General features: G+C 40.3%; 1 protein-coding gene across 2 annotated transcripts; it reads left to right on the top strand.

Moving 5' to 3' along the window:
• Positions 1-6043: 6043 nt before the first annotated feature.
• jhy (junctional cadherin complex regulator) lies at positions 6044-24878 on the top strand. Of its 2 annotated transcripts, none has more exons than XM_035178808.2 (9): positions 6044-6138; positions 10109-10497; positions 12898-13603; positions 16597-16692; positions 17321-17769; positions 18164-18428; positions 22062-22133; positions 23724-23846; positions 24413-24878. In XM_035178808.2, exons 2-9 carry the CDS (start codon positions 10154-10156, stop codon positions 24620-24622), a joined length of 2265 nt encoding a protein of 754 aa, XP_035034699.1. In that variant the 5' UTR covers positions 6044-6138; positions 10109-10153; the 3' UTR covers positions 24623-24878. The 2 variants fall into 2 exon arrangements, with proteins under 2 accessions (XP_035034699.1, XP_035034698.1); XM_035178807.2 differs by having other exon boundaries at positions 6094-6148.
• Positions 24879-25740: the final 862 nt, after the last annotated feature.

Here is a 25740-nt window from a genome sequence, read left to right on the forward strand (position 1 = left end):
TGTCGGGGGACACATGACACACGGAGCTTCTCTTTCCAGCGTCTCCTTCCTCTTCTCCATCCTCTTCTCCATCCTTATCACATCAAAGAAATTAAGAAAGATAATGTAGGATGAAGGAGGTGGGAAAGCGTAAAGTGTCAAGTGCAAGCAGAGTGGAGAAGGGAAGCAGGTGGAATAAGGGAGTGATTTGGGGAATACCAGTCCATAGCTGAAATAAGAGCAAATCTGAAAGGTGGGAAATTGAAGGATGCCGAGAGATTACTGGCCTTCAGAGAAGGGGTGAAGAGGGATAGTGAAAGCATATTGTTGGAATTTGAGGAAGAGACTCTTCCAAAGAGAGTAGTGCTGGGATACATGACATACATACCAATACCAATAAGATGCTTTAAATGTCAAAGATTTGGTCATACTGCTATGACATGTAAAGGAAAAAGAAGGTGTGCTAGATGTGGTGAGGATCATGAGAATGAACAGTGTGGGAAAGGGATGCAACCAAAATGTTGTAACTATGGAGGAAACCATAGCATATACGGAGGATGTGAAGTAATAAGGAGGGAGGTAGAGATTCAACAGGTAAGGGTACAAAACAAAATCACATATGCAGATGCTGTCAAGAGGTAGAGAGTCAAGACACAACCAAAAGAGGGCAAAGTGTGGGTTGATTTAAAGAAACTAGTCACTTTTATAGCAGGAGTCATAAATGCTACAACGGAAACTAAATCACAAAACGGAAAGAATACAAATAATAGCATAAGCAGCTGCAAATCACCTGAACATTAATGAACTAACTTGGGAGGGAGTGAGAAGTGATCTCAGTGCACAGGCAAGCCAAGAGGCAGCATGGGTTGGATAACACATGGTTTTAATATTACAATGGAATGCAAGGAATTTGGTAGCAAATGGACAAGAACTTAAAAACTTTATTAATCAGTTATCCAGTATCCCCAACATTGTTTTTGTGCAAGAAACAAGGTTGAAACCAAATCTGGACTTTAAAATCCTCAATCATACAGCGGTTAGGTGTGATAGGTAGAGGGGGTAGGAGGAGGGTGCACTACATTTATCAAGGAAAATATGACATTGTGAAAGAAGAGAATAATATATTGTGGTAGAAATATAGACAAAAGAAGAACAGTTTAACATCATAAATTACTATAACTAGAAATCAATAGACTCAAGAAGATACAAGGACAGACTAGGAATCATATCTGTTGGTGTGGGGATTTTAATTCAGCACATTGTGGGGAGGGAGAAAGACAGACACAAATGGGGAGAAAATAGAATAACTATTGGAGGATAGTAATTTAGTATGTATTAATGATGGGAGAGGGACAAGGATAGATGTACACACAGGTAACACTAGATTTGACACTGGTATCAAGTGAGTTGGCAGGGAAATGTGAGTGGAAAGTATGGGAAGACTCAACAATTGGACGTAACCACTACCCAATATTTAGTAACATACACATAGGCTGGGAAGTAAAAGTAGAAGAAAGAGAAGTAAAGTGGATAGTCAGTAGTAAAACTATCAAAGAAATAAATAGAGTTTTTAAAGAATTAAAGAGAACCCACAATTTAACAAAGCTAATTGTCAGGAAAGTTGTGAAGAAAGCAAAGAGATAAAATTGGAGAGAATTCAGAAGCAAAATAGGCAGATATAAACAATGTATGGGGAATGAAAAAAATCGGGAATCCGAAGTGGCAGTACTAATATATATATTAAAAGTTGGAGAGAAAACAGCAATAACAAATGAAGACAAGGCAGAAATAATGGTTAAGACGTTTGCAGAGATTCCCAGTTCTGACAATCTAACAGAGGAAAGGAAGCAAAGGAGGGAAGAAACTAGATAAGCAAACCCAGGGATTATACAGACAAGAGAAAGTACAAATGGTGTGATGGATGCAACTTTAATTTTACAAGAGATGAGGAGAGCCTAGGAAAAACTGCGTTAACATCTCCAGGGAAAGACCAAATCTGTTATACAATGTCAAAACACTTGGGAAAGCAGACAGAAAATCAAACTTTTAGAGATATATAATAAAATATGGGAAGAGGGGAAATTACCCACTTGCTGGAAGGAAGCAGTCATCATATAGAATAAAACCAGGAAAGGACCTGACAAAACCAACAAGCTACAGACCAATTGCACTTACATCACATATTGGAAAAATAATGATCACTGACAGAATGACATTCCATATAGAGAGTAGGCATTTGTTATCTCCTTATCAGAGTGGTTTTAGGAAAGGGAGGGGAACAATGGATCCAATCATCTGTTTAGAGACAGAAATTAGGAAAGCTCAAGTTAATAAAGAATTTATGGCAGTGCTCTTTGATGTTGAGAAGGCTTATGACATGGTATGGAACGAGGGTTTAATAATTAAACTTGCCAAAATGGGAATAACAGGAAGAACTTTTAATTGGATAAAAAACTTTTTGTTTGACAGATATATCAGGTAAAGATGGGAACCACAATATCAACCAGGAATAAGGTAGATAACAGAACGCCTCAGGGCAGTGTGATCAGCCCAAAACTTTTTTCCATCATGATTAATAATGTGTACTCAGACATTAGTTCAGATATAGGAAAATCAGTATTTGCTGATGATGGGACCTTATGGAAAAGGGGTAAAAACTTCAAATGAATCCAAGAGAAGATACAAAATGCAATCAGGATGGTCGTATGCATGGGGATTTAGGTTTTCTGGGGGGGAAATTAATGTAATGATCTTTTCTAGGAAAAAGGTAAGAGAGGCTATAGTTTGTTTTTGGAACAATTAGAGCAGGTAAGCACATTCCGATTTCTGGGTTTTTTATTTGACACTGGAATGTACATATAAATAAGATGGAGAAAATATGCAAAATAGTTCTTAATGTAATGAGATGTCTCAAAGGGTCTGAATGGGGAGCCAGTAGAAGAGATTTGAAGAATATACACTACCGTTCAAAAGTTTGGGGTCACTTAGAAATTTCCTTATTTTTCAAAGAAAAGCACTGTTTTTTTCAATGAAGATAACATTAAATTAATCAGAAATCTCTATACATTGTTAATGTGGTAAATGACTATTCTAGGTGGAAACGTCTGGTTTTTAATGAAATATCTACATAGGTGTATAGAGGTCCATTTCCAGCAACTATCACTCCAGTGTTCTAATGGTACATTGTGTTTGCTAATCGCCTTAGAAGACTAATGGATGATTAGAAAACCCTTGAAAACCCTTGTGCAATTATGTTAGCACAGCTGAAAACTGTTTTGCTGGTGAGAGAAGCTATAAAACTGGCCTTCCTTTGAGCTAGTTGAGTATCTGGAGCATCACATTTGTGGGTTCGATTATACTCTCAAAATGGCCAGAAAAAGAGAACTTTCATGTGAAACTCGCCAGTCTATTCTTGTTCTTAGAAATGAAGGCTATTCCATGCGAGAAATTGCGAAGAAACTGAAAATGTCCTACAACGGTGTGTACTACTCCCTTCAGAGAACAGCACAAACGGGCTCTAACCAGAGTAGAAAGAGAAGTGGGAGGCCCCGGTGCACAACTCAGCAAGAAGACAAGTATATTAGAGTCTCTAGTTTGAGAAATAGACGCCTCACAGGTCCTCAACTGGCAGCTTCTTTAAATGGTACCCGCAAAACGCCAGTGTCAACGTCTACAGTGAAGAGGCGACTCGGGATGCTGGCCTTCTAGGCAGAGTGGCAAAGAAAAAGCCATATCTGAGACTGGCCAATAAAAAGAAAAGATTGATATGGGCAAAAGAACACAGACATTGGACAGAGGAAGATTGGAAAAAAGTGTTATGGACAGACGAATCAAAGTTTGAGGTGTTTGGATCACACAGAAGAACATTTGTGAGACGCAGAACAGGTGAAAAGATGCTGGAAGAGTGCCTGACGCCATCTGTCAAGCATGGTGGAGGTAATGTGATGGTCTGGGGCTGCTTTGGTGCTGGTAAAGTGGGAGATTTGTACAAGGTAAAAGGGATTTTAAATAAGGAAGGCTATCACTCCATATCACTCCACAAAGTGTGACTTTTCATGGAAAACACAAAATTGTCTGGGTGACCCCAAACTTTTGAACGGTAGTGTATATATAGCTTTAATAAGATCAGTTATAGACTATGAAAGTGTGGTTTACAGGTCAGCAGCAAAAACTTTGCTAGATAAACTAGAAAGAATACAAAATCAGGCACTGAGACTATGTTGTGGGGCTATTAAGACCTACCCAAATACAGTTGTCCAAGTGGAGATGGGAGAAATGCCACTGAACATCAGATACAAACAGCTTATACTAAACTACTGGTCAAATCTACAAGGACACAAAGAAGAAGGACACCCAACTGTGAGGGCCCTTAGACCATGCTGGGAAATTGAGAAAGCAAAGACAGGATGTTACGTATGGACAGCAAGTAAAATGGCAAAAAAGATGAGGTTGCATGAAAAAATATACGGCGCAACAGTTCCTTATCCTGTGAAACCGACATGGTTATTTCCCCCTGTATCATTAGACTTTTATATCCAAGAAAAAAGGAAGAGAGACAAAGGAAAAGGAAATTGGGCAGACATAGTAGAGGGAAGACTAAGGACTACACACAATACTCTGGTCCCAATATACACAGGTAGCATTCATTAAGCTGAAGCCAAAACAATAATTGGCAAAAACAATGGAATGAGCGAGGTAAAGGACGCCATGTATCAAATAAAGCAAAAAGTGGGTGGAATGAAAGCAATAGGACAAAACCCTAGAGAACAGACAGTTATATCAAGGCTAAGAATAAGACACACAGGACTAAACAAAACAATGCACTTCATTGGGAAGCTTCCACCAGGACAGTGTGAATGTGGTTTAGGGGAAGAAACTGTGGAACTCACTGCCAGAAATATAACACTGAGAGAGGAAAACTAGAGAAGGAGCTGAGGAAATGTTGAGTGGAAGAGTTAAACCTGAAGAATTTGTTCAGTATTGGAGAAGGAAAATATAAAGTATTGCTTGAGTTTTTAAAAGAAACTGGTTTAATAAAGAGGATCTAAGTTTAAGTTATGGTTGTTGTTTTTTATTTATTTGTTTTGTTTTGTTTTGTAGTGGCAATAATGCACCTTTAACGTTAGGTGCCAACCGCCATTAAACAACAAAAAGAAGAAGAAGAAGAAGAAGAAGAAGAAGAAGAAGAAGAAGAAGAAGAAGAAGAAGAAGGTCTTGGCCTTCGTCTTTTTCCTGGCTCCCAACATGACTGTTCCTTCGTTTTTTGAAACCCGTCTTATGTGTATTGTTGTGTAATCGCTCAGTGTTTCTGTTTGTTACCTTTGAATGATATTCTGAGCAGTCCTGATAATTGTAGGGAAGAGAAGCCTTTTTGTTTTCTTTGCTCCTGCTTTTGTTTAGGTAGGCAGGTAAGATGTATTGTTTCTACCTGAATTTTTTTAATAAATCGCCTTTTGTTTTGGACTGCAAATCAGCTGTGTCACTGGTCATATTTGGGAGTGGGGAAAGAGGGGAGCCAAACTTATGTTATGCTCAGGTTTCTCCGAGGCTGAGCGTAACAGTCAGTTAACTGAATTCATATAAATACTGAAGAAATGAGAATAAAACTTTGTTGTGTACAGCTTCGTTCGTCATTTGTCTAGTATATGCACTGATGCTTTTATGCCATAGAAGTTCATAACTCATACAAAATATATTGTTAGTGTATTTAACTAAGAGTCCTTGGAGAATGCCTATGAGATCCCATCATAAGGAAAACACTTGGGCCAAAGTCAACTTATGATAGTAAATAAAACTGTAAATGGTTTAAATGCAACTGGACATTTTATTTTGTGAGTTTTTTGCTGTTTTGTAACACAAAAACCCTGAATACATTTATTCAGCCTAGAGTCACACTGTAACTGATACTGGGCAGATCAACAGCCTTACTTGCTTTAGGTGCTCTCAGACAGTGTGGCGGCAGTGAATGCTGCCTCTAATCAGTGTGGCAACAAGGGCAGCTGCCAAACAGTGTTGCGTGGCAACAAGGGCAGCTGCCAAACAGTGTTGCGTGGCAACAAGGGCAGCTGCCTATAAACCGTGTGGCATCAAAGGTAGCTGCCTCTACATATCAGTGGCAGTTTGTGTTGACACCGGAAGTGCCTCTACGCGCTGCCGCTGGTGAGTACCGGTGGGTATTTAAACTTACTTTACTTCTTGAAAGCACCGTTAACACGATCGTTGAGCGCGGTCTTAACAGACACAATAAAGACAAGAACCACAGAGGGCATTTTCTGAGCCTAGAACCAGGTCGGGTTTACGGTTCGTTTGGTGAAACAGGATGCTAAGCTAACTCACGGGTACCTACAGGTTATCTTCCACTGTTAAGCAAAGCAAAAGGTGACAACGTACCTAAGCCCTACTTCTCTGGTGTTACACACGTAGTGGTTTCTGGTGTTCATTGTAATCTCTCAGACAGGAGTCTGTGAGGTTCCCAGCACGAGTACACCGATTTTACTTGATTTCAGTTCATATTCAGTTTGAATATTATATTATACATTCCTAATCAGTTTTGATCACTGTATTCTACCTACAAACAACACATGGCAGCTACTTCATTATTGCATGAAAGGTAATACAAGTGTATTACTTACTTTCATTCTCAAACCTATATTAGCCTGTTTAATATCAGAAGTTTCAATTTGTCGAATCCAGGTATCACATCAGTGAATGATGGATGTGTATATTCCAGGGCCCCAGCCATCAAACTCTTATTGGCCCTGCTCTTGATATTTTCTTTAATGCTGTGACACATCACATTGGTCTAATTTAGCTCACAATCCACTTATGGCCCAGTCAGACCAACATTTGCTTCCCCTCATGTCTCTGCAGAAACTGGCAAAGACATTTATTTCCAAACAGAACCCAGAAGGTGAAAATAAGGAGTTGACATTTTAGCAGGTCCTCTGGGATATGAACCTGCCTCGCTTCACAATTTATTATTAGTCATACATTTCAATGCCTCAGCCAGACTACTTAGACAAGATTTCTGTATGGATTACATGGCCATTGTCAAACAACCTTCTTGCATGCTTGACCATGACTTAAGTTCTCAAAGGGGCATATCTTCTATTGAAGAGGTGATTGAAAAGATGGCAGGTATCACACCTAGCCCCAAACTGAGGAGGAAAGGCAGTGACATTAGTGATGGAGCCAACAGAGACGCTGCAATAGAAAACAACGAGGAGACCGACACAATGCAGACACAAATTGAGTTAATCAGAAAACATAAAACAACTTTCTGAATGAAGTGTGCAGGGAAAATGCAGGTACAAGACAAGCTGAGACCTCTGGTTCCTGGGCCTGCCTCAGGAAGACAATGAAAATACAAGAAAGATCATGAACAAAGTTGAGTCCAAACTATGAAACAGTTGACACAGTTAATGACCTATAGGCAAGAAAAATGATGCTGCACACAACAGTATGCTGAGACTCATGATCATCCATGTTTTGATGTGGACTATAGGATTTTAAAAAACGACTGCAGAGAAGGTTATGATGATGTTGCAAAACTGGTCCTTAAAGTTTAGGAAGCTTAACGCAATGTAACGACAGTCTTCTTTTAAAGTGGGGCATGTAGTCATTGATGGTCGGAGAACTGTTCCTTAATTTATGGACACCACAAAGACAAAAGGACTGTCAAGTAGACACTTTGTCCACAGTGGCATAGAACCATTTTTTTCTTATTATAAAAGAATAACTAGTTTGTCTAAATAGTGAAGTTGTTTAAAGTGCAAAAAATATTTGGAGGAGTTTAAAGGACCTGTCATTTGAGGAGAACATGGTTGTTATTGTGCATTCTAATATCTGATATCTTTAAAATATTGTTAAATGTACAGCTGTTTTTTGACTATACAACTCTTCATCTTATGTACTCAGTTCATTTTTACTTGATTGTGACTCATCCTCAATTTAAAGGAACTAATATTTCAAGTAAGGATTTATTGTCAGTCAAATCATGTTGGATCTTATGTTTTTGAAAGACAAAGCAATAACTAGAAAAGCCTCTATTTTCTCCAAGGCATTAGGTTCATGTTTTTTTGCGATTTTGACATTTCAAGTTTAATTTTAAGTTGTCAGAATGTCATTAATGTCAAAACTGCAATATTGGAAGGTAGATTTTGTTCCATAATTTTACATGTGGCTCCACCTTGTGGAACAACGGAACAACTACAATAAACAGGAAACCCTTATTTACAAATTGTCTTGAGATGCTGAGACACATTGCTAACCCTAACCCTAACCCCTCATCATCAGCATCACCTTCTAAATACAGCATCACCTTCTAAATACAGAAGGGATCTTCTCATCCACATGTGCCAACACATTGGGTCCACTCATTGTTTTTCACACTCAAAACATTTAGCACAGATGTGTTGAGCCACATCGCAGTCACAGCTTTGGCCTGGTTAGGGTTAGGTCTGCTTGATTGGCTTAGTAATAACTTGGAAACTATCCAAAAACGTATACAATTTGTATGGATAATAATAATAATCTCTGCAAAGACAAATGGTTAATATAATAATTGTATTGGACTAATCTTAAATTCATTCAAGTAAATAATATGATCAAAAATCCTGACTAACTGATCAATTAATTGCCTCGCCCCAAAATAAAAAAAACAATAGTTTAAACAGCCATATATCCTGAATCAGACATCAACCTCCCTCCCCTCTCAAACTAACTTGACATTAGAGAGTGTCGTGATTTCGCAAGTTGACAAGGTCAGTCAGAGTGATGTAGATGTCGATTTACAACTGCCAGCAACCCTATTCCACATTGAATTGAATTGGATGCAAATTTTTATTTTATTCCATCTGTGTTTCTTGATTCTAATTTGCCAAGTGAGTTTTTGAATTCTCCAAGCAACAGGCTCACTGATTGGTGTGAGGCCTCCTCTAGAAACATATTGACACGTCACTGTAGGAAAACGCAGGTGATGGCTTAATAATATGTAGAGTTTTCAGTTTTAGGGTTGTGGTATTCCATGTTGATTTCATTCATGCATGTCATTTGCGTGACATCATGTCCTTCAAAATAGTAATGTGAAAAATGGGAAAACCTTTACCTTGTAATTCTCAATTAGAGCATTATGGAGTTTCTGATGTCAACAGACTGCCTGTAAAGAACCTATACTAGCAGTAATACAATCAATATAACTCTTTTTTTTAGAAGCTTCACTCTGTTTGTGTCTAGTTTCACATAAAACTCCTACATATAAAACAAGTGCTTAATTTGGGCTCTGTATGTACTTTAAGGAGTTAGCATTAGAGCTAACCACCTTTGGCATAATTTGTGAATTCTTCCATGTTGGAATAAGGGGTGTTTTTTCCTCTTTTCTCTTCCGCCCATTCAGCCAACATTGTTTGAAAGCAGCATTACCACAGAATACCAAGCCATCCTCAATGTCAGCAACACCTGCGCTTTTCCAACTGTGACAAGTCAAATCATTTGTGGAGGGAAAGGCCGATAAAGAATCGATTTTTATATAATATTCCTGGTTACATTTAGAAACCTGGGTATGTAAAAAAATAAATAAACAGAACTAATTTGAGGCTGGTAAACTGAACATTATACTGTGCTTAAAAGTTAAATCCAGTGACGGCCAGTGTTCTCATTACTAAGACTTACATTTTTTCTTCCTTTTTTTTTTACCTTTATGTGGAGAAAGAGACATACAAACAAAACAAATAAATTATGATAATAATGATAATAATAAAAAAAAACAGACAAGCAAAAAAAAGAGGTACAAATAAGTGTAATCTGTTCAGGTTTGTATATATTCATGGGGCTTTACAGGATAGGTGCGGTATTTTGTTTTGTTCATTCGTGTTTACACATTTCCACTTGAGTCTAACTTTGACATGTAGTGATTCAGTGATTTATTTCGAGCCCATAATGAACTTGAAGTAACTTACAGCAAATTGACCTGCTGTACAGTGAGGATTTAGATGTTACCCATCTCAGACCTGCATGTTCATACTTTTAGGCATGTGTAGCTCAATGCCATGAGATGAATACATAAAGGCTCAATATACTTGCTCACACAGTGGCCTGTTGCTGATCTTGTATAATATTCACAACCACATAGATAATCAGATCTTCATGAAGCAGACTCTCCATCTGCAACGTACACATGGACCAAGGACTTGGACAAGGAAGGATGTGTGCAGAGACGAAGGCCGAGCAGAGGAGGCAAGCTGTTCCTGCCAACCAGTGGGAATCTGGGGAGTCCGACACAGAGCGCCTGGCCCAGGAGAGAGCCTACCAACAGCAGCTACAAATGCACATTGGCCACCTTGATCAAAACACTGAAAAGGAGAATGCTGAGAGCTTACTGCAGGGAGATGATGAGGATGACACTGAAGATCTTCAAGTTTATGATAGCCTAGACGTAGCATCCAACCTCCATACCAAGAGGAACCCAGCCCTCCAACAGACTGAATATTTGGATACACAGATGGATGAAAGAGGAGGAAGGTGAGCTCACTGTCTCTGGTTTGTCCAGCAAATAGCAACTTATGAGGTGTTGTAACATCTGTACACACTCAACATCAGTTAATTATGGTCAGAAGTGTGTTCTGTTATTTTGTAAACAAACAATACTGTGTGTCAGTCCGCCTTACTGCCCTGTCTGTGGCTCTCAGCTCTAAATCTGTTTGCTCCTACTGAGGAGGTTAATCTTAAAAAAAAACAATGGAGCTCTTTGTCACGAGGGATTAACACACACACACACGGTTATTGAGTTTATTTGACTTGTGATAGAAATGTGTGATAATATGATACATAAATAGACTTGTCTTTTAAGTGTCACTGTAATACAGATGACGAAGTCTCATATGTGGTCCTGCACTTTGCCCAATAGATGGCAGTAACTCATGTTTGTAGTTAAAGCAGTTGTTAAAGCCTGCCTGTTGATATAGAACCTGCACTCTTTAATTCTTGGTTTCGTCTAGAATCATAATTAAAATTTAATTTCACTTTACGCAGTTGTAGAGATTAGCTGGGTATAGATACAGTTGTGAAGACAATGTGGCTCATCACATCATTGGCTTTGTAGAGGATAATTCTGCAAATGTATATAACATAATTAAAGCTATTCACTATGGTGAGATCTGTGCCCGGCCTTGTTCGGTTTGCCTATTGAACTGGACTGTCACTTTCACTGTCTGTGACAAATTAATTAAAATTAAGCAGATAATAGTGCTGCTTAGATGGAATACAACAAGGAGTGTATGGCAGCAATCAAACCCTTTACTTTTACACAGCACATGGATGATGAAAGAGGAATAGCCTTCATTCATCACTTAACAATGAAACCGTGTCGGCCGTTTAATGAGATGCAGGCACTGATCGTACGTTGTGGTGAGAATGGCCTAATTCAGGTGCTTTGAGAATAACAGCTTTCATTTGAGGGAAATTAGATTTTTGTTTTGTTTGGGTGGATCACAATAAGTGGTCACTCGTGGTCCATTACCAGGGATCATTGTTGCAGTAAAGGAGATCTCTCTTTCACTCTTTTGAGGGAGCAGAGCAGAGGGAGGCCTCTGTGGTGAGGACAACACCTCATCTGTTTTGCCAATCTCGTCGACTCGTACTGTTGTCTCCTCTTCTCTTTCCTTCACACCCCGGCTGACAGTCCTCTCCCTGCAAAACTGAAAAGGGGCACTCTCCATTTTCCCGTCATTAACCTGTGCGGATTGATGCCCACCAAGTGTGGGTCCGCATCCCAAAGTACATTGTTTCAGAGGAAAATGAACATGACATATTCTCACAAAAGGCTCCATTTCATAGGACTGAGGAAGTGGACACAGTCCCATTCCCATTATCATGTTCTCATGGTCCTCTCTGCTCCCTCCTCAAAGTGGGTAAGCCTTTTCACACAATGCATAGTTTACAAACCCAATGGGCATTCCTCATTCAAGCAAAAGATTCCTATTAAAGCAAGTCTATTCATCCCTCCTCGCTATATTTTACACCTATCTCTCTCCAAAGGATATTTGAATATAGTCTGTATGATGATTTTTTTTATTTTCCCATTCAGTGATTGTCACTATATTTCACTGGCTTTTGTATTTATGTATCTGTATCTTGCGCTAGAAATAATGGTCTGTGGGGTTCTGCCAGTGTTGGAGGCATCACGCCTAGCTGCATGTTGTCTATAATGCATTCTCCAACTTGTTTGAGTCTCAGTCATTAGAGAGACATCCCTTACCCTTTTGGCCTCATCGAAGTGAAGGGCCCTACACCTAGACACCCCCCCACCGCCGCCCCCACATGCACAACATCACAGCAGGAGAATTAGGCTCCCCTCGTCCTCCCAGTAAGCACAACAAAGAGGCTCTCTGCTATTTATTTTAATGAGATCTTTTCATCACCATCAGAAAGAGCATTTTAGCCTGCAATTTTCAAGCCATTTCATAAGCTGAAAATTGCCGTTTGTGAACCATTCTGCTGGTAGGCTCTCAAAATAAGACTCTCATTAGCAGAGCCTGATGGAAAACATTAAAATTATCTATAAATACAGGCTCATAGCCCCCTCATCTGTTTCAATTTCAGAAGTCTGTGATAAGGCCTAATACTTTGTTTGAGGACATCATCATTCTAATAATGGTCTAATGCCTCTTGTTCCTTTGACCCCTCACTACAGGACTATGTGGCATTCAGGTGTCTGTAAACCTTCAATATGAAAATCTCATTAATAAAGCTGCTTACCAAAAATGTATTCAATTACTAATAATATAATTAACACTATACTATACATACTGTATATGAACATGTTCTTGTATAATTATATCCAGAGACGTAGAACACACGTTCAGTCTAAGGCTTGTTCTGGACAAATGATGTTTATTCTGTTGTCTATCTTTAACCTAACAGTCGGCTGCTGCCTGATGACACCTATTCTGACCTGCGATATGACCCCAGCTGGAGGACCAACGTGAAGGGAAATGGCCGCTTCATTGAGAGTCCACAGAATTCTGTTGAGGGATATCCCCAAGTCCCTGAAGAGAAACCTGCTCATTCATACGATGATGGACAAGCACTGGGAAAAAAAGGAGGATACAGATACATTGTTGACACAAGTCCACCTGTTGTGACTCCACATACAGCTGGCAATAAGTCAGACCAGCCGTATCGCCTACACCCAGAAGATGGTCTTACAAGCACGGCAGCATCTCACCACGGTCACAAGCATGCTTGTCAGAGTAGGTCACCAGAAGCTCACCTTTCAGAAGCTTCCACTAAAAAGGAAAATGTCAGCAGTTTACAGAGAGGAATCAGAGAGAACTATGAGAGAAGCTTTGACAGTGAACATTTTAGTGGGTCTCCTAATATGAGAGAGGACCTACATGGCACAGAATTTAGGATGCACTACCAACAATTGAGATGTACACAAAGAGGACCCATCCAGGAAATGAGCACCTCTACACTGCCAAACCCAAATGTTTCATCAAACAACAAGCTACAAAGCCTGGTGGAGGACAAAGTGAAACTTAACAAAATAACCCTTGGGTGCAGCAGATCTAAACATGGCTCTTATGTGAGGGTGCATGCACGCAAACAGATGCCCAATGTGAATGATGTGAGTACAGAATCTAGTTTTTTTGGCCAGTAGCATCTACTGATTGTTAAAATGACATAATGAGAATAGGATGTTTGAAACATGAAAACAAACTTGCGTAGAAAACTGTAATGATCACCCTCAGGCAGACATTCTCTTGAAACAGGTTGCAATTACAGAAACAGACACCAGGAGCTGCACTAGTATAGATAATGAATCTTGGATGGCAGAGCTTTTGTTGCACATGATCATAGGATGAAGTTTGACTGGAGGCAGACAATGGGGAAAAAATGGGTCGAAGTGATTTGACTTCCCATTCCAGTTTGAACTGCAGTTTATGTTTGTGATCTGTTTGGTAGTATCATGTGACTTTATAGCCTCCTGATGATAGATGAACTTTATCTATTGAATTTATTTTAGGTTGTTTGTTTTGAAAATTGATGGAGACAAACAATATTCTAAATTTTAGCCCCCAACACCTACTGGTAAGTTTGTCTTATTGTGGGTTACAGGCAGTAACTATAGTGTTACTAATATTAATGGTATCTATATGCCATATAAAGTCATCTCGGACAACCAATAGAAAATATCCTATGATGTTTCCTCTGACCCAGTCTGGAAAATTAATTTGGCAAAGGAGCATATCTGTTTTCATCTGCCTTCTCCTCCACCATATGAAAGGAGCCATGTCTGGCTATGCAGTGCTTATTATGAGTTGATGTGTACAACAAGAACATCAGAGACGCATGGTTACCAATAGGCTCTTAGACATCCCTGCACCTGGCACAGTGGCATAATTGGTCGGGATGGCCCGCATTCCCCATTTGTTGGGCCACAAGACTGTTTGCTGGCTATAATACCCCCAACCTTGTTCACCCATCTGAGCCCCAGCCCTCTACAATGTCTCATATCATCACCATTTACATAGTCAAGAGCCGTTAGCTTTGTGCAATAGTAAACAGAGCCGGAGCCTTTCCCTCTCCTGAGCCCTTGTGTTTTGTCATTTTCCCTCTGAATTCGCTTGTTAGTTTTCCATTGCTCTGTCTCCCCAAAGACGTGTCTTACTTAATGAGGGACACAGGGCATAAAAGAAGGGGGCACCAATTTGCATGTAGTCTGTGTTTTTTTGTTTCATTACAGGATTAATCTATGAATTGGATGTGCTACGGCAACAGCGTTAAATATCAACAAAGCTTTAAAGAAACACGCAGAAACCAGAGTAATTTTTAAACCATATTTTAGAATAAAATACAATCTTTATAATAACTGTGGCTCTGGGGTAAGTCTAGAGTGCAAACTTGAATGAAATAGGATAATTTATTTTCACACACACACATGATATTCACATTTTATCTCCTACAGATTTTTATAAAGTCTAATACTGAAGGTTAGACACACAAATACAGTGCCAAGTGTAGTAATCTCGCAATCAGGGCCCTCAAATTGTGAGATGCCTAACGTCTTTTACCACAAAGCTCACTGTTCTTCCTACTGTACTTTCCTTTCTGTTGCTCCTTGCAAAAGATAGCAACACTATGTACAAATATCATCAGTTTCAAAAATCAATATGAGCGCAGACAAGCCAGTTGTTACCGGACCCATTTAAAATAACCCATTTGGTCTTTTGATGGGAGTGGCCATCTGAAGGCAGCTTGTTATAATTAGACGTGTCATTAAATGTACACAATTTCCTAATGCAGCAAATGTTTAGCCTGGCCAAGTGGCAGAGAGGCTGCAGCAGTGATTGGCTTCATCGGGGCTCGGGCCTCCTTTGATAAAGACAGAAGTAGCAGATCAATCTTCTGCTATTGCACTCAGCCCTCAGAGTCCCTTCTCCTCTCGCAGGCCCTCACTTCAAAGCCATGGGAACATAATGTACAATCTTTTAATAGCTTTAGACCAAAGCTCTGGGGAGCTCTCTGCCACTGTATACCCTGCCCCAGTCTAAACACCTAATCAAGATTACCTGGGCCGGCCACAATAGCAGCTAAATGCAATTCAAGATCCACAGCCCCTTTGAAGTCCTCATTGCGAAAAGCAGATGTTTCCCGGGTACAGGAGGTAATACAGCTAGCTGCAATTGCCAGACTTTGTTGTGACATCGTCTCGCAGAGAAGCAATTACAGGCCCAATTTAGTAGAAAAGATATTACACAGCTTACCATGCTCAAAATGCAATACAGGCTTGATCATTTGCTCCAACTGATTGGGATTTTTATAATGGGTGACAAAAGGCAATAGCAGGGGGAATGGGTAAAGGTGAGAGGTGCAAAGTGTTTGTGTGTGAGTGTGTACATTGCCGGACACACAGGATTCACTGACGCCTGCTAATGATCTTCAAACAACTGCTCTGCCCTCGTTCATCTGTAACACCACCCAAATGTCTCAAAGTCTCTGCCATTTGAAAATAGATGCGCCTGTTTGGTTAGTGAGTTAATGTGAGGTTGAGTTAATCACCAAAATGATCAAACTCAGCTTGAAAGACAAAGGACAAAGGAGCGTGCAGCTTACATGCTGGTTTGCCCAACAGTACCCTGAATTTGTCTGGGTTCTCTCAGCATAATAGTAGCATTTCATGCTATTAGATGCAATGACAAACACACTAATCGATAGATATGTTACAACTGGATCCAGGCATTTGCTGTGACCTTCCCCAATTCAACCTCACAGAATTACTGGTGTTCCATGAAAAAGTCTTCCGCCTGTCAATACCATCGATCCACTCAGGTGGTCCTCTGCCACTGGGGGAGTCCTGAAGTTAAATGCTTTTCATTACAGCATTAACAGGACACATTTCCACACTGCATAAGGACCTGAAATAGTAAATTGATGTAATATGATGTCCCTGATAATAATGGATGCAATATTGATAGCCTTATATTGGTGTGTAGGTTTTAATGGTCAGGCACTGGTCTCAATGAGAATGTGTGCTCCAGTTTTACTGTATCAACAGAAAATATATTAAATACTTTTTTGTATCAGTGTAATACTTTTCTCTGCTTGTTGTGTTTAAAGGTGCAGGAAACTCTTAAGAAGCCGGCTCCAGCAGAGAACCAGCAGGACAGCTCGGACCCTGAGCTGAGGTTGCTCCAAAAAACACAACAGTTGCGGGTAGGCCCCCCGCCCCCACATTATTTTATGTTTGTTTTGCAGTACTGGGGGTGTGGAAGCTTAATCAGGGCTATCTATCTTCTACACCATGGGGGCACTATCACGCTGTCTGTTTGTTTCATTTTGGGAACGTTGTCACTCATGATATTTTTTCACTGGGGCTTACTAGATACGATTAATGCCGTAATGAAAAACATAAAACCGAGGAGTATAAATATTTTCCCACTGGAACGGGAAAAGCTGGTGTTTTGCCAAATCAACGGCATTAGATGCATGAGACACACGCTCGCAGGCCTCTTGCTAAATAATTTGGTCCGATCATGTAAAGAGGTGTACCAGCCCTTATTCTTGGGAAAGAATTGTCCCTCTTACTCAGAGCTAATGTTTGTCTGGTACTTTGTGCTTCACACTGCATTTATAAATAGTTAGTATATCTCACATAAATACAGAGGAGTTTAAGCTGTAAACATCCACAGCCTTTCAATATGATGGTGAAATGAGACCCGTATTTAAAGGTTGTTTGCTGGCATTAAAACACATTATTTCAGGTGGATATTGATATGGACATACACATCCTACATCAATGAAAATATTCTTATCCTTGCTGTTAATCATTCTCCAACCTCAGGTCACCCAGATCAGCAAGGGGAAGAAAGGCCAGTGTAAAGAGTACCCCAACCCCTCTCGACGGCAGCCCCCAGCTGTGGCGGTCAAAGCTGAGCGGGGAGATTGTTTGAGTGTCCCATTAGCTCAAGCAGCTGCTGTAACTCAGCCTGAACCTCAGAAGACGACTTCCTCACAGCCTTTGCCCCCGACCATCCACCTCAACATCAACCTCAACACGTCATCCCATCTTCTTTCATTACTTCAGCAGAAGGATGGCCAGGATGCCATCATCAACCTAGCATCTCTGCATGGTCATCCTCACTGGAGCCCCACGTCTGAACTTCAACTGGCCTTGTCCACAGGATATCAACAAAAAAACAATTCTAGAAAGTCCTTCTTCATGTCTCGGGAAGTGCTGAATACACAGCTTCTCCACCAAAACCTGGAGAGTAGTCCTGAACAATGGCAAAGGTGAAGCATTTATATTGTCTTTTATTTAATCAAAATGAGGAAGAAATGACACATGTGTATGGCATCAAATAATGGAACATAGAAAAAATAGAGAATATCTTTAACACATCACAACAATCACAACACAGCTGATGACAAATGATAGTATAAAACATTATGAAAATGAATGAAAGATATAGATATATACATTTTTACAACAACAACAACAATAATGATAATAATAATAATTATGATAATATAACACAAGTCACATTTGTTTGTGCCTCACCTAAATTATGGCATCACTGTAGTATTTCTGTAATGACCATAATAATAATAATAACACATGTAAATTGGATGTACTAATCTAATATCATTGGACCATTCAATATCCACGAATAATTTTGTGTTTCAGGACAAGGGCATCACAGTTGCCATTATCCTGTGAAAAAGAGGAGCAGACTCGGAGCCCCCTCAGGACTCCTACTACTGCTTCGTCACAGGGCACGGGCTCGTACTCGGTTCTTCCACCTATAGGAAAGCCCCTGACAGGAGAAGAGCCTGGGCTGAGCCCTTGTCAGAGTGAGAACACAGCCTTCCACATCCATAGCAGTAACTCTGACAGCTACCTGGTTCAGATGGAGAAACAGAAGCAGCTGAGAGCGAGAGTTAATTGCAAGGTCGGTGTTGTCTGTGAGCTTCATAAGTGTCTTGCAGTGTTAACACTTTTCATCTTTTACTGCAGAAGAATTATATCTGAGTCTCATCAGTGTGTTATTTGTCTGTCACACAGATAAAAAAAGTGTTTGCTTCCTCCACTGAGTATTCAGAGAGCATGCCTGGTCACTCATGCACTACTAGATATGCTCACAGTTATCATAGGCTTTGTATACATTGTCTATAGAATCCCATCATTAACAAATCATTTCATCATGTGGCCCTTCTTCGTGGGTAGAGGCTGCTGGCTGGTTCTCAATGCTGAGTCACAATAGTTCTTTCAGAATAACTTGGTTTTGCTGATGGGTAATTACAATGTCTGTACTGTATATGACCTGTTCTGCACTCAAGAATCACTAAACTCACTCAACATATACAGAAAAAACATATACAAGTTTGAAAAATTAGAACACATTATGCAGTTTCACCGAACAAAAGTGACACATAAATTCTTCAGTTGAGTGCCATTCCCCTTTAATCCCCACATACATGAGGAGTTACACAAATAAATACCTCTTTGAAGTCCCAAATAATCCCCTCAGCTGTCTTCATGCAGGGACTGCTTAATCCAGCAGGAGTGTTCCAATGACAGAGGGCATAAAACATCAGGTTAATTGTCTAGCTCCACTAAGATACACTTAATTGCTATAAGATGATGACTGCATAAAGCAGGCTCTGAAAAGCCATTTGAAGATGTGTTAGAGGCTAAGGTGATTAGAAGGGAGAGAGTCTGTGAGGCGCAGGGCCACTAAACACGGCCATTTGCATTTAATGATTTGTCTGTAGTTGTTTTTCCCCTCACCTTTTCTCTATTCAGTCTACATCCATACTAACACATAGTTCTAAAGCGCATCACTTCCACTACATTAACAACTGGCATCCAGGAGTTTGAGCCCCTAAAGTTTTTGAGGCCCTAAAGTGAGGACTTTTGGAAATGTTGCTGGTCTTACTTTAATTTGAAATGTGGAAGTTGTGTTATAGTGTGGATGTGCAGAAACAGACTTTTGAAAACAATCCCACATATTCCCTTATTGATTGGTTCTTACTAGGCAAGGATATTTGGTGAGGGTACTAACACTTACTTCCAGTAACACCTCCACGTTGTTGTCCGTCCAAGAAAACAAATCCCTTCTCTTACTTTTCAACATTGTTGTTCAACTGCAGTAGACAATCTACTTCCTGTTTACCCCTTCACGCACATGACCAGTGTTCATGAATCGTCATGTGATGCATGTTCAGGTGGGTTTGTATGTATGGATGGAGATTTTTTCTGGTATGAAGCTATAAGTCGTCTTGACAGAGATCATTTTCAATTTAAGAATATAGTGTGTGGATGTAGTCTTAGCTGTTAGATTCTGATTGGAAAGGAACTCAGGACTCCTGTGTTTTCCAAGGTAGATGTGTAGACTAGTTCAAAGCTTAGTCGTTGAAGGATTCATGCCATGGCTTTAGAAGTTTTTTTTTTTTGACAAGACACATTGTTGTGATTGACAGTTATTAAATCAAGTTAAGTCTAGTTGATGAAACCATTAACTGAAACAAACATTGCAATATTGATATTTTAAACCAACTTTTTCTACCACCACGCTATAATTCCATAAAACAAATGGATTCTATGATCTTTGTTTGCTTAGACTAGCACTTTTCATACCACCCAACAACTAACAGTTGAGAGATGGACACAAGACAGGCTAGAAAGTATTATTAAATGCTTTGGGTTGTATTCACTCTGGAGCTTTCACATAGTCCTCCTGTGGTGCCCACCCCTTGACCTCCCATCGTTCCCACCATGTTAGCCATCATGTCTGACAAGATTACAGGCTCAATTTGTAAAGCAGTCTGGCTGTAGTGCCGGGGCATGAAAGCAGATGAGCGTGACTTAGGAGTTTGGGGGGAGAGGGGAGAAGTCTTAGAAAGAAAGGTGCCCTGTTGTGTCCGTGGCTAAAGCAAACTGAAATCCTCCTCCCAAAAAGGAGCCGGTGCAATCTGGAATGATTGGCTCCCTTTTGTCTGCGGCAGCTTAAGGATTGTATGCACCCTTATACACACGGTCACACACACAAATTGTCACCAGCAACTGAGAAGAGACAGTATCTACATCTTTTTCTGTCTTTTCCCGTATTACTTGTAGCACCTAAGTTCAGCTCACCAACAGTGTCCCTGAAAAACACCTCAGTATCATATCAGAGCCTGATGAGGAAACACAGTAAGATCTGGTGACAAAATTCTTTCAAAGCCCATGAACTGTTTGCACTGTGTTTACTGTCTGTGCCATGTTATTATTGAATTTTGGTCTTCCCTTGAAAGAAAAACACAAAAACTAATGTAAATCAGTAAAAGGTTTTAGCTTTGAAATACATTGGGCATTTAGCATGACAGGTTGTTTAGACGGAGAAAAAGCACCACTTGGATTAAGATACCATCCAAATCACCAAAAAAGTTGTCACTGTTTGATTGAGAGGAGCTCTCACTGAACTACAGTGCACAAGCTTGGACCATGAGCATTATTAAATATACAAGCTGTGTCCCAATTCAGGGGCCACCTCCTTAAGAGGACACTGTCTTTGTGGGCAGCGTAGACCACAAAGGCTGAACCGAAATTAAATGGACAGAGGATTTCCGTGATCTACGTATCCAGCTTGTCCCGCCCTACTGCTGTTGCCAAGCAATAGAGCTGCAGATGGACACGATAAGAAAGTTTTAATACCACTTAGTTTTTTTAAACGTGTACTAGCTGTATGGTTGAGTTGAAGCCTGGTACTCAAGCATCCGACATCTCGTTACTTGCCTGTGGTAAGCTCAATGAATCCTAGGATAGATTGGCCAGTAAAGGATCCACCCATATGAGCCTTCGTTTCTCTGGGATGAAAAGAGACATTTGTTGTTCGGACGCATTTGTTGTTCCGCCCCTGTGGCTGAGGAGTAGAGAACTGAACTGAACTGTGGTCCAATGGATGAGTGATAACTAAAAAACTTTGACCTGATGGTGGCACTACATATATATATATATATATGTATGTATGTAGATCCCTATTCAGTAGTCATTGAGATAGTTCAGAGTGGACCAACATTGCTCTCCCTGGAGCCACGTCACTAGCATAGCAAAAAACATGAAAGCAGTCATTGTGTGTGACTGAGAATGAAAGAGAATCAGGCTTTATCATATCAAGAACACCCCAGATAGACGCACATAAGGTCACTGTGCCCCATTCGATCAGACTTTGTCTCAAGGAATGCCATTTGTGACTTTTATTTCTTCATACACAGTTACATACACACTTCTCATCCGCATGCTGTTCACAGCATCAGCAATGGTGAAAATCTTCTTCAAATACGTGAGCACTTTCTCCCTCTTTAAGTGTAGAGGCGTCAATTTATTGCAGGCTAGTGAGATGGACAAACAAGCAGGAGGGAGTGTTTTTTCTCAATTTGAACTCAATGAGAAGCATGAAAATGGATCACAATTGCTGTCTGAGGTTTACTGCTTGGCCCATGTTTCTATTAAGACAGCCGTCAAAACAAATGAAGTTCAATCTCACAAAGGTGTGCTTCAAATTAAGTAATCTGTCTGTCTGTCTATCCATCTATCCATCTAGGCATACAAGCAGATGAGGACAGACAAAAATCATCGAGGCCTGTGTCCTGATTACGCTGCCATTGAAAAGACAGTAAGTACTGACCTGCAGCGTCACAATCTTCTCACCATGAATTGTTACCCTTTGAGCCACACTACCACTTTGTTTTTGGTGGCTTCATTTATCCATGAACTGCACACATAGATAAAGATGTTGTCACATAATGCACAAACAGGTCATTTTCCCCTTGAATGGACCAGCAAGGCTGTAAATTGGTGTTCAGAGGGTGGTCATCCTATGGATGGAAGCAGGAAGCTGTGTAAAATCAAATGTGTAAAATATGATCAGAAAACAATATTGGAACAATTCAAGCCAGGGTACACAGACATCACGTGTATAATTGATTGCAATGAAGTAAATCTAGATCCAATCAAACTGCAGTATCTTGAAGATGGAGGATGCTCAGTGGCTGATTTACCAATCAATATGTGGTCAATATATAGGTAATAAGACGAAAAAGCACATAAGATATGTGTAAAAATCCCTAATTGATAAAGTGACCTGGAAAATTTGGTAAAACTAAGCTACCACATACAGACCCAACAGACACGGGCACATTCACACACAGCCTAGGAAAGCTGTTACTCTGTTACTATTATCCTCATCACATATAGGAAGGTGTTGGGTAATTTTACGTTTTCAGATATGCATTCTCACATACAGCCCCAGACTGCTTTCAGACATGCATTTAACTCCAGAGAATCTCCGGACATTCTCCAGAGTTAAATGCATGTCTGAAAGCAGCATTATAAAGTAATAGAGCATTCAAACAAACTGTAGTGTTGATTAAGAGAGAGAAAGTACAAACCAGAGTCACTCAGGGCAGAGAGAAGCCAATCAGCCATCAGGTCTGGATTTTGTTAGTTGCCTTTTCACACATGCAGCACAGGAGATGCTCAGTGTCAGACATGTCATTTACTGGTAATACTCTTTTTGGGTTAGCACAAGGTTTTTGGGGTTTTGAGTGCACCGTAAAAATGATAGAAATGTCAACAAGTCAAATGGCTCACTGTGAATTCTCACTGACGGACACTTTTCACACATCAGCTCAGTCGGACGTTAAACAGACTTTATATAAAGGCAGCTGACAGCTTAAAGTCAGTTTAATGTCCAGTCATACACACAGAGATCTAGAAAGGTTCAGGGTTGCAGTGCATGCTGTTTAAAGAAGCTATAATGTTTCCACTGACCCTCCTCCAGGTGTCCCAAGTTCATCATTTAAAGGCCCCATGGTCTTCCACAAATAGAATTTCATATACAAAGCAAATAAGAGTACCCCTGAGGAGTTAAGTGGTCTTTGTGCTTTGATATATCTCTTGTTAATCCTCAGCAAAAAGTGAGGCTGTTTGGCCAATTTACACTAGATCGAGCCCTGTGCATCTCTAGGGCCAAGCCTATTAGTGAATGATATGTGTAAATGTTGATAGGCCTGCTGAATGGCTAGCTGTGTTTGGTTTTGTAGGGCTGCGTGGAGAGGCTCTGCTAAGGGGACACACAAAGAGAAGGGCCTTAAGGGAGAAATGGCTCAGTTAATTAAACCCCCATTTATAATCTGCTTCTGTCTCTCTCTCCCCCTCTCCTCTCTTTTACTCCCTTTCTCACTCTTTCACCATCATCGTGAAGAAAATGAAACGGCAGAAGCTGTATTCAAATGTGATCCGCGAACAGAACAAAAAAATGAGCCGGATTCCCTTTCTACCAGCCAAGGACCCGGAAGGCAGCGACAACAAAGTTCCCAGGATAAAGGTGTGTGTGTGTGTGTGTGTGTGTGTGTGTGTGTGTGTGTGTGTGTGTGTGTGTGTGTGTGTGTGTGTGTGTGTGTGTGTGTGTGTGTGTGTGTGTGTGTGTGTGTGTGTGTGTGTGTGTGGCACATGTGTCATGCCCAGATCTACAAAGAGCATTTTGGACCCTCACACTTTTTGGAGATTTACAGCTGTTGTACGTTAACAAATTCTTGCTACAGAATTCATTATTAAAAACAACTTCAAACTGGGTGTGTACAACCTGTGATGAAAAGCTATTAAAAGATTGCATTTTCATTGGCGTGTCTGTGGTGTGGCCTTGAATTTTGATGTTTCGCCATGAAACAGGAAGCTGTATTTTGAGTGTACACGCATCATAACTTAAGTCCCACAACCATGTGTGTGGGACACGTGTGTCTAGTACTGTATATCGAAGAAATGCATCCATGACATTTTTGAAAGTCCATGGTGGAATAATGATTTCAGTACTTTTTTTTTTGTACAACTGGTATAATAATTCCATTCATACATTAGCATACATGTGTCTCTCTTTCTCTCTGTCTCTCTTAGGCCTTAGAATATGCCAAGACCATAGCCAAACCCCCTGTAAAGTCTCAACCAAAACAGAGGCAGAAGTTCAAGACTGAAGACTTCACGGAGCTCGCTCCTCTCTGGCAAGGCTCAGATATGTCCCTGCTGACCAAACTGGAAGTCCTAAGAAAACGGCATGAGGAAGAAAAGCTGGCTGTGGCACTGTTCGGAAAAGGGCATGCTGTCTGAGGCAATGTGTAATTCACATTAACACTTCGTGGAACCTGTGCTCTTTTTTATATATACTCCCAGATGTGGCGCACAATATAATGCGACCTTAAATTCTCTAGTCCTGGTGTCACATCAACGAATCACTGTTTCGTACATGAACCACTGTGTTGTGTTATTTAAAGGACACACAATCTTTTTAAATGTTAAAGTTGCAGTGTGTAGAATTTAGTGACATAAAGTAGTGAAGTTGCATGTGGCAGCTGAACACCCCTCACCTCACCCTCCTCTTTCAAACATGAAAGAGAACCTGTGGTAACCTTCAGTTGTCATAAAAACTCAAAGGGTGTTTAGTTTATCCAGTCTGGGCTACTACCAGAAACATGGTGGCCTCCATGTAGAGGACCCCCCCTGATGTAAATATAAAGTATTTCAATATAAAGGCCCATTCTAGGGTAAATAAAACAACAATTTGTATAATTTAGATGAAACACACTTGTGAAAACATCACTAGGATTATTTTATCAACAGATCCCTTTCATCTAAATCTTACACACTGGACCTTTTAAATGATCTGTATTTATATAGAGCTTTTCTAGTCTTGATGACCACTCAAAGCGCTTTACAGTACAGTTTTACATTCACCAATTCACACAATGCATCTATTAGCAGCACTTTTCTCTATGAGAAGGGGCAATTAGGGGTTCAATATCTTGCACAAGGACATTTCGGCATTCGGAATGGGGAAGATTGGGATCGAACTGCCGACCTGCTGGTTAGAGGACGACCACTCTAACCCCTTAGCCACAGCCGCCCTGTGTGCTGTTCTCACATCACAAATACACCTGAAGCTCTCAATGTTTATGGTCATAATAAACTGTGAAAAGAGTGAAAGCCTGATAATAGAAACACTAACAACAACGGTTCCAATACATAAACTCAGGAATGGATCACACCAATATCAAGAATTCTGGCCAGTCACTGGAGCCACACAAATCCAGATGTGGTCAGAGGGATGTTCGGGGTGTCAGAGCTGCCAGTGGGAAACAGTGAATGTAATTCCAGAGACCCTTACTTTTTCTGTTGTGTTTAAAGAAGAGGAAAGGAGCAAGCTTCAGTTGACTGACCAAGCGCCAGCA

Source organism: Hippoglossus stenolepis, chromosome 15, assembly GCF_022539355.2.
Source record: "Hippoglossus stenolepis isolate QCI-W04-F060 chromosome 15, HSTE1.2, whole genome shotgun sequence".
NCBI lineage: Eukaryota > Metazoa > Chordata > Actinopteri > Pleuronectiformes > Pleuronectidae > Hippoglossus > Hippoglossus stenolepis.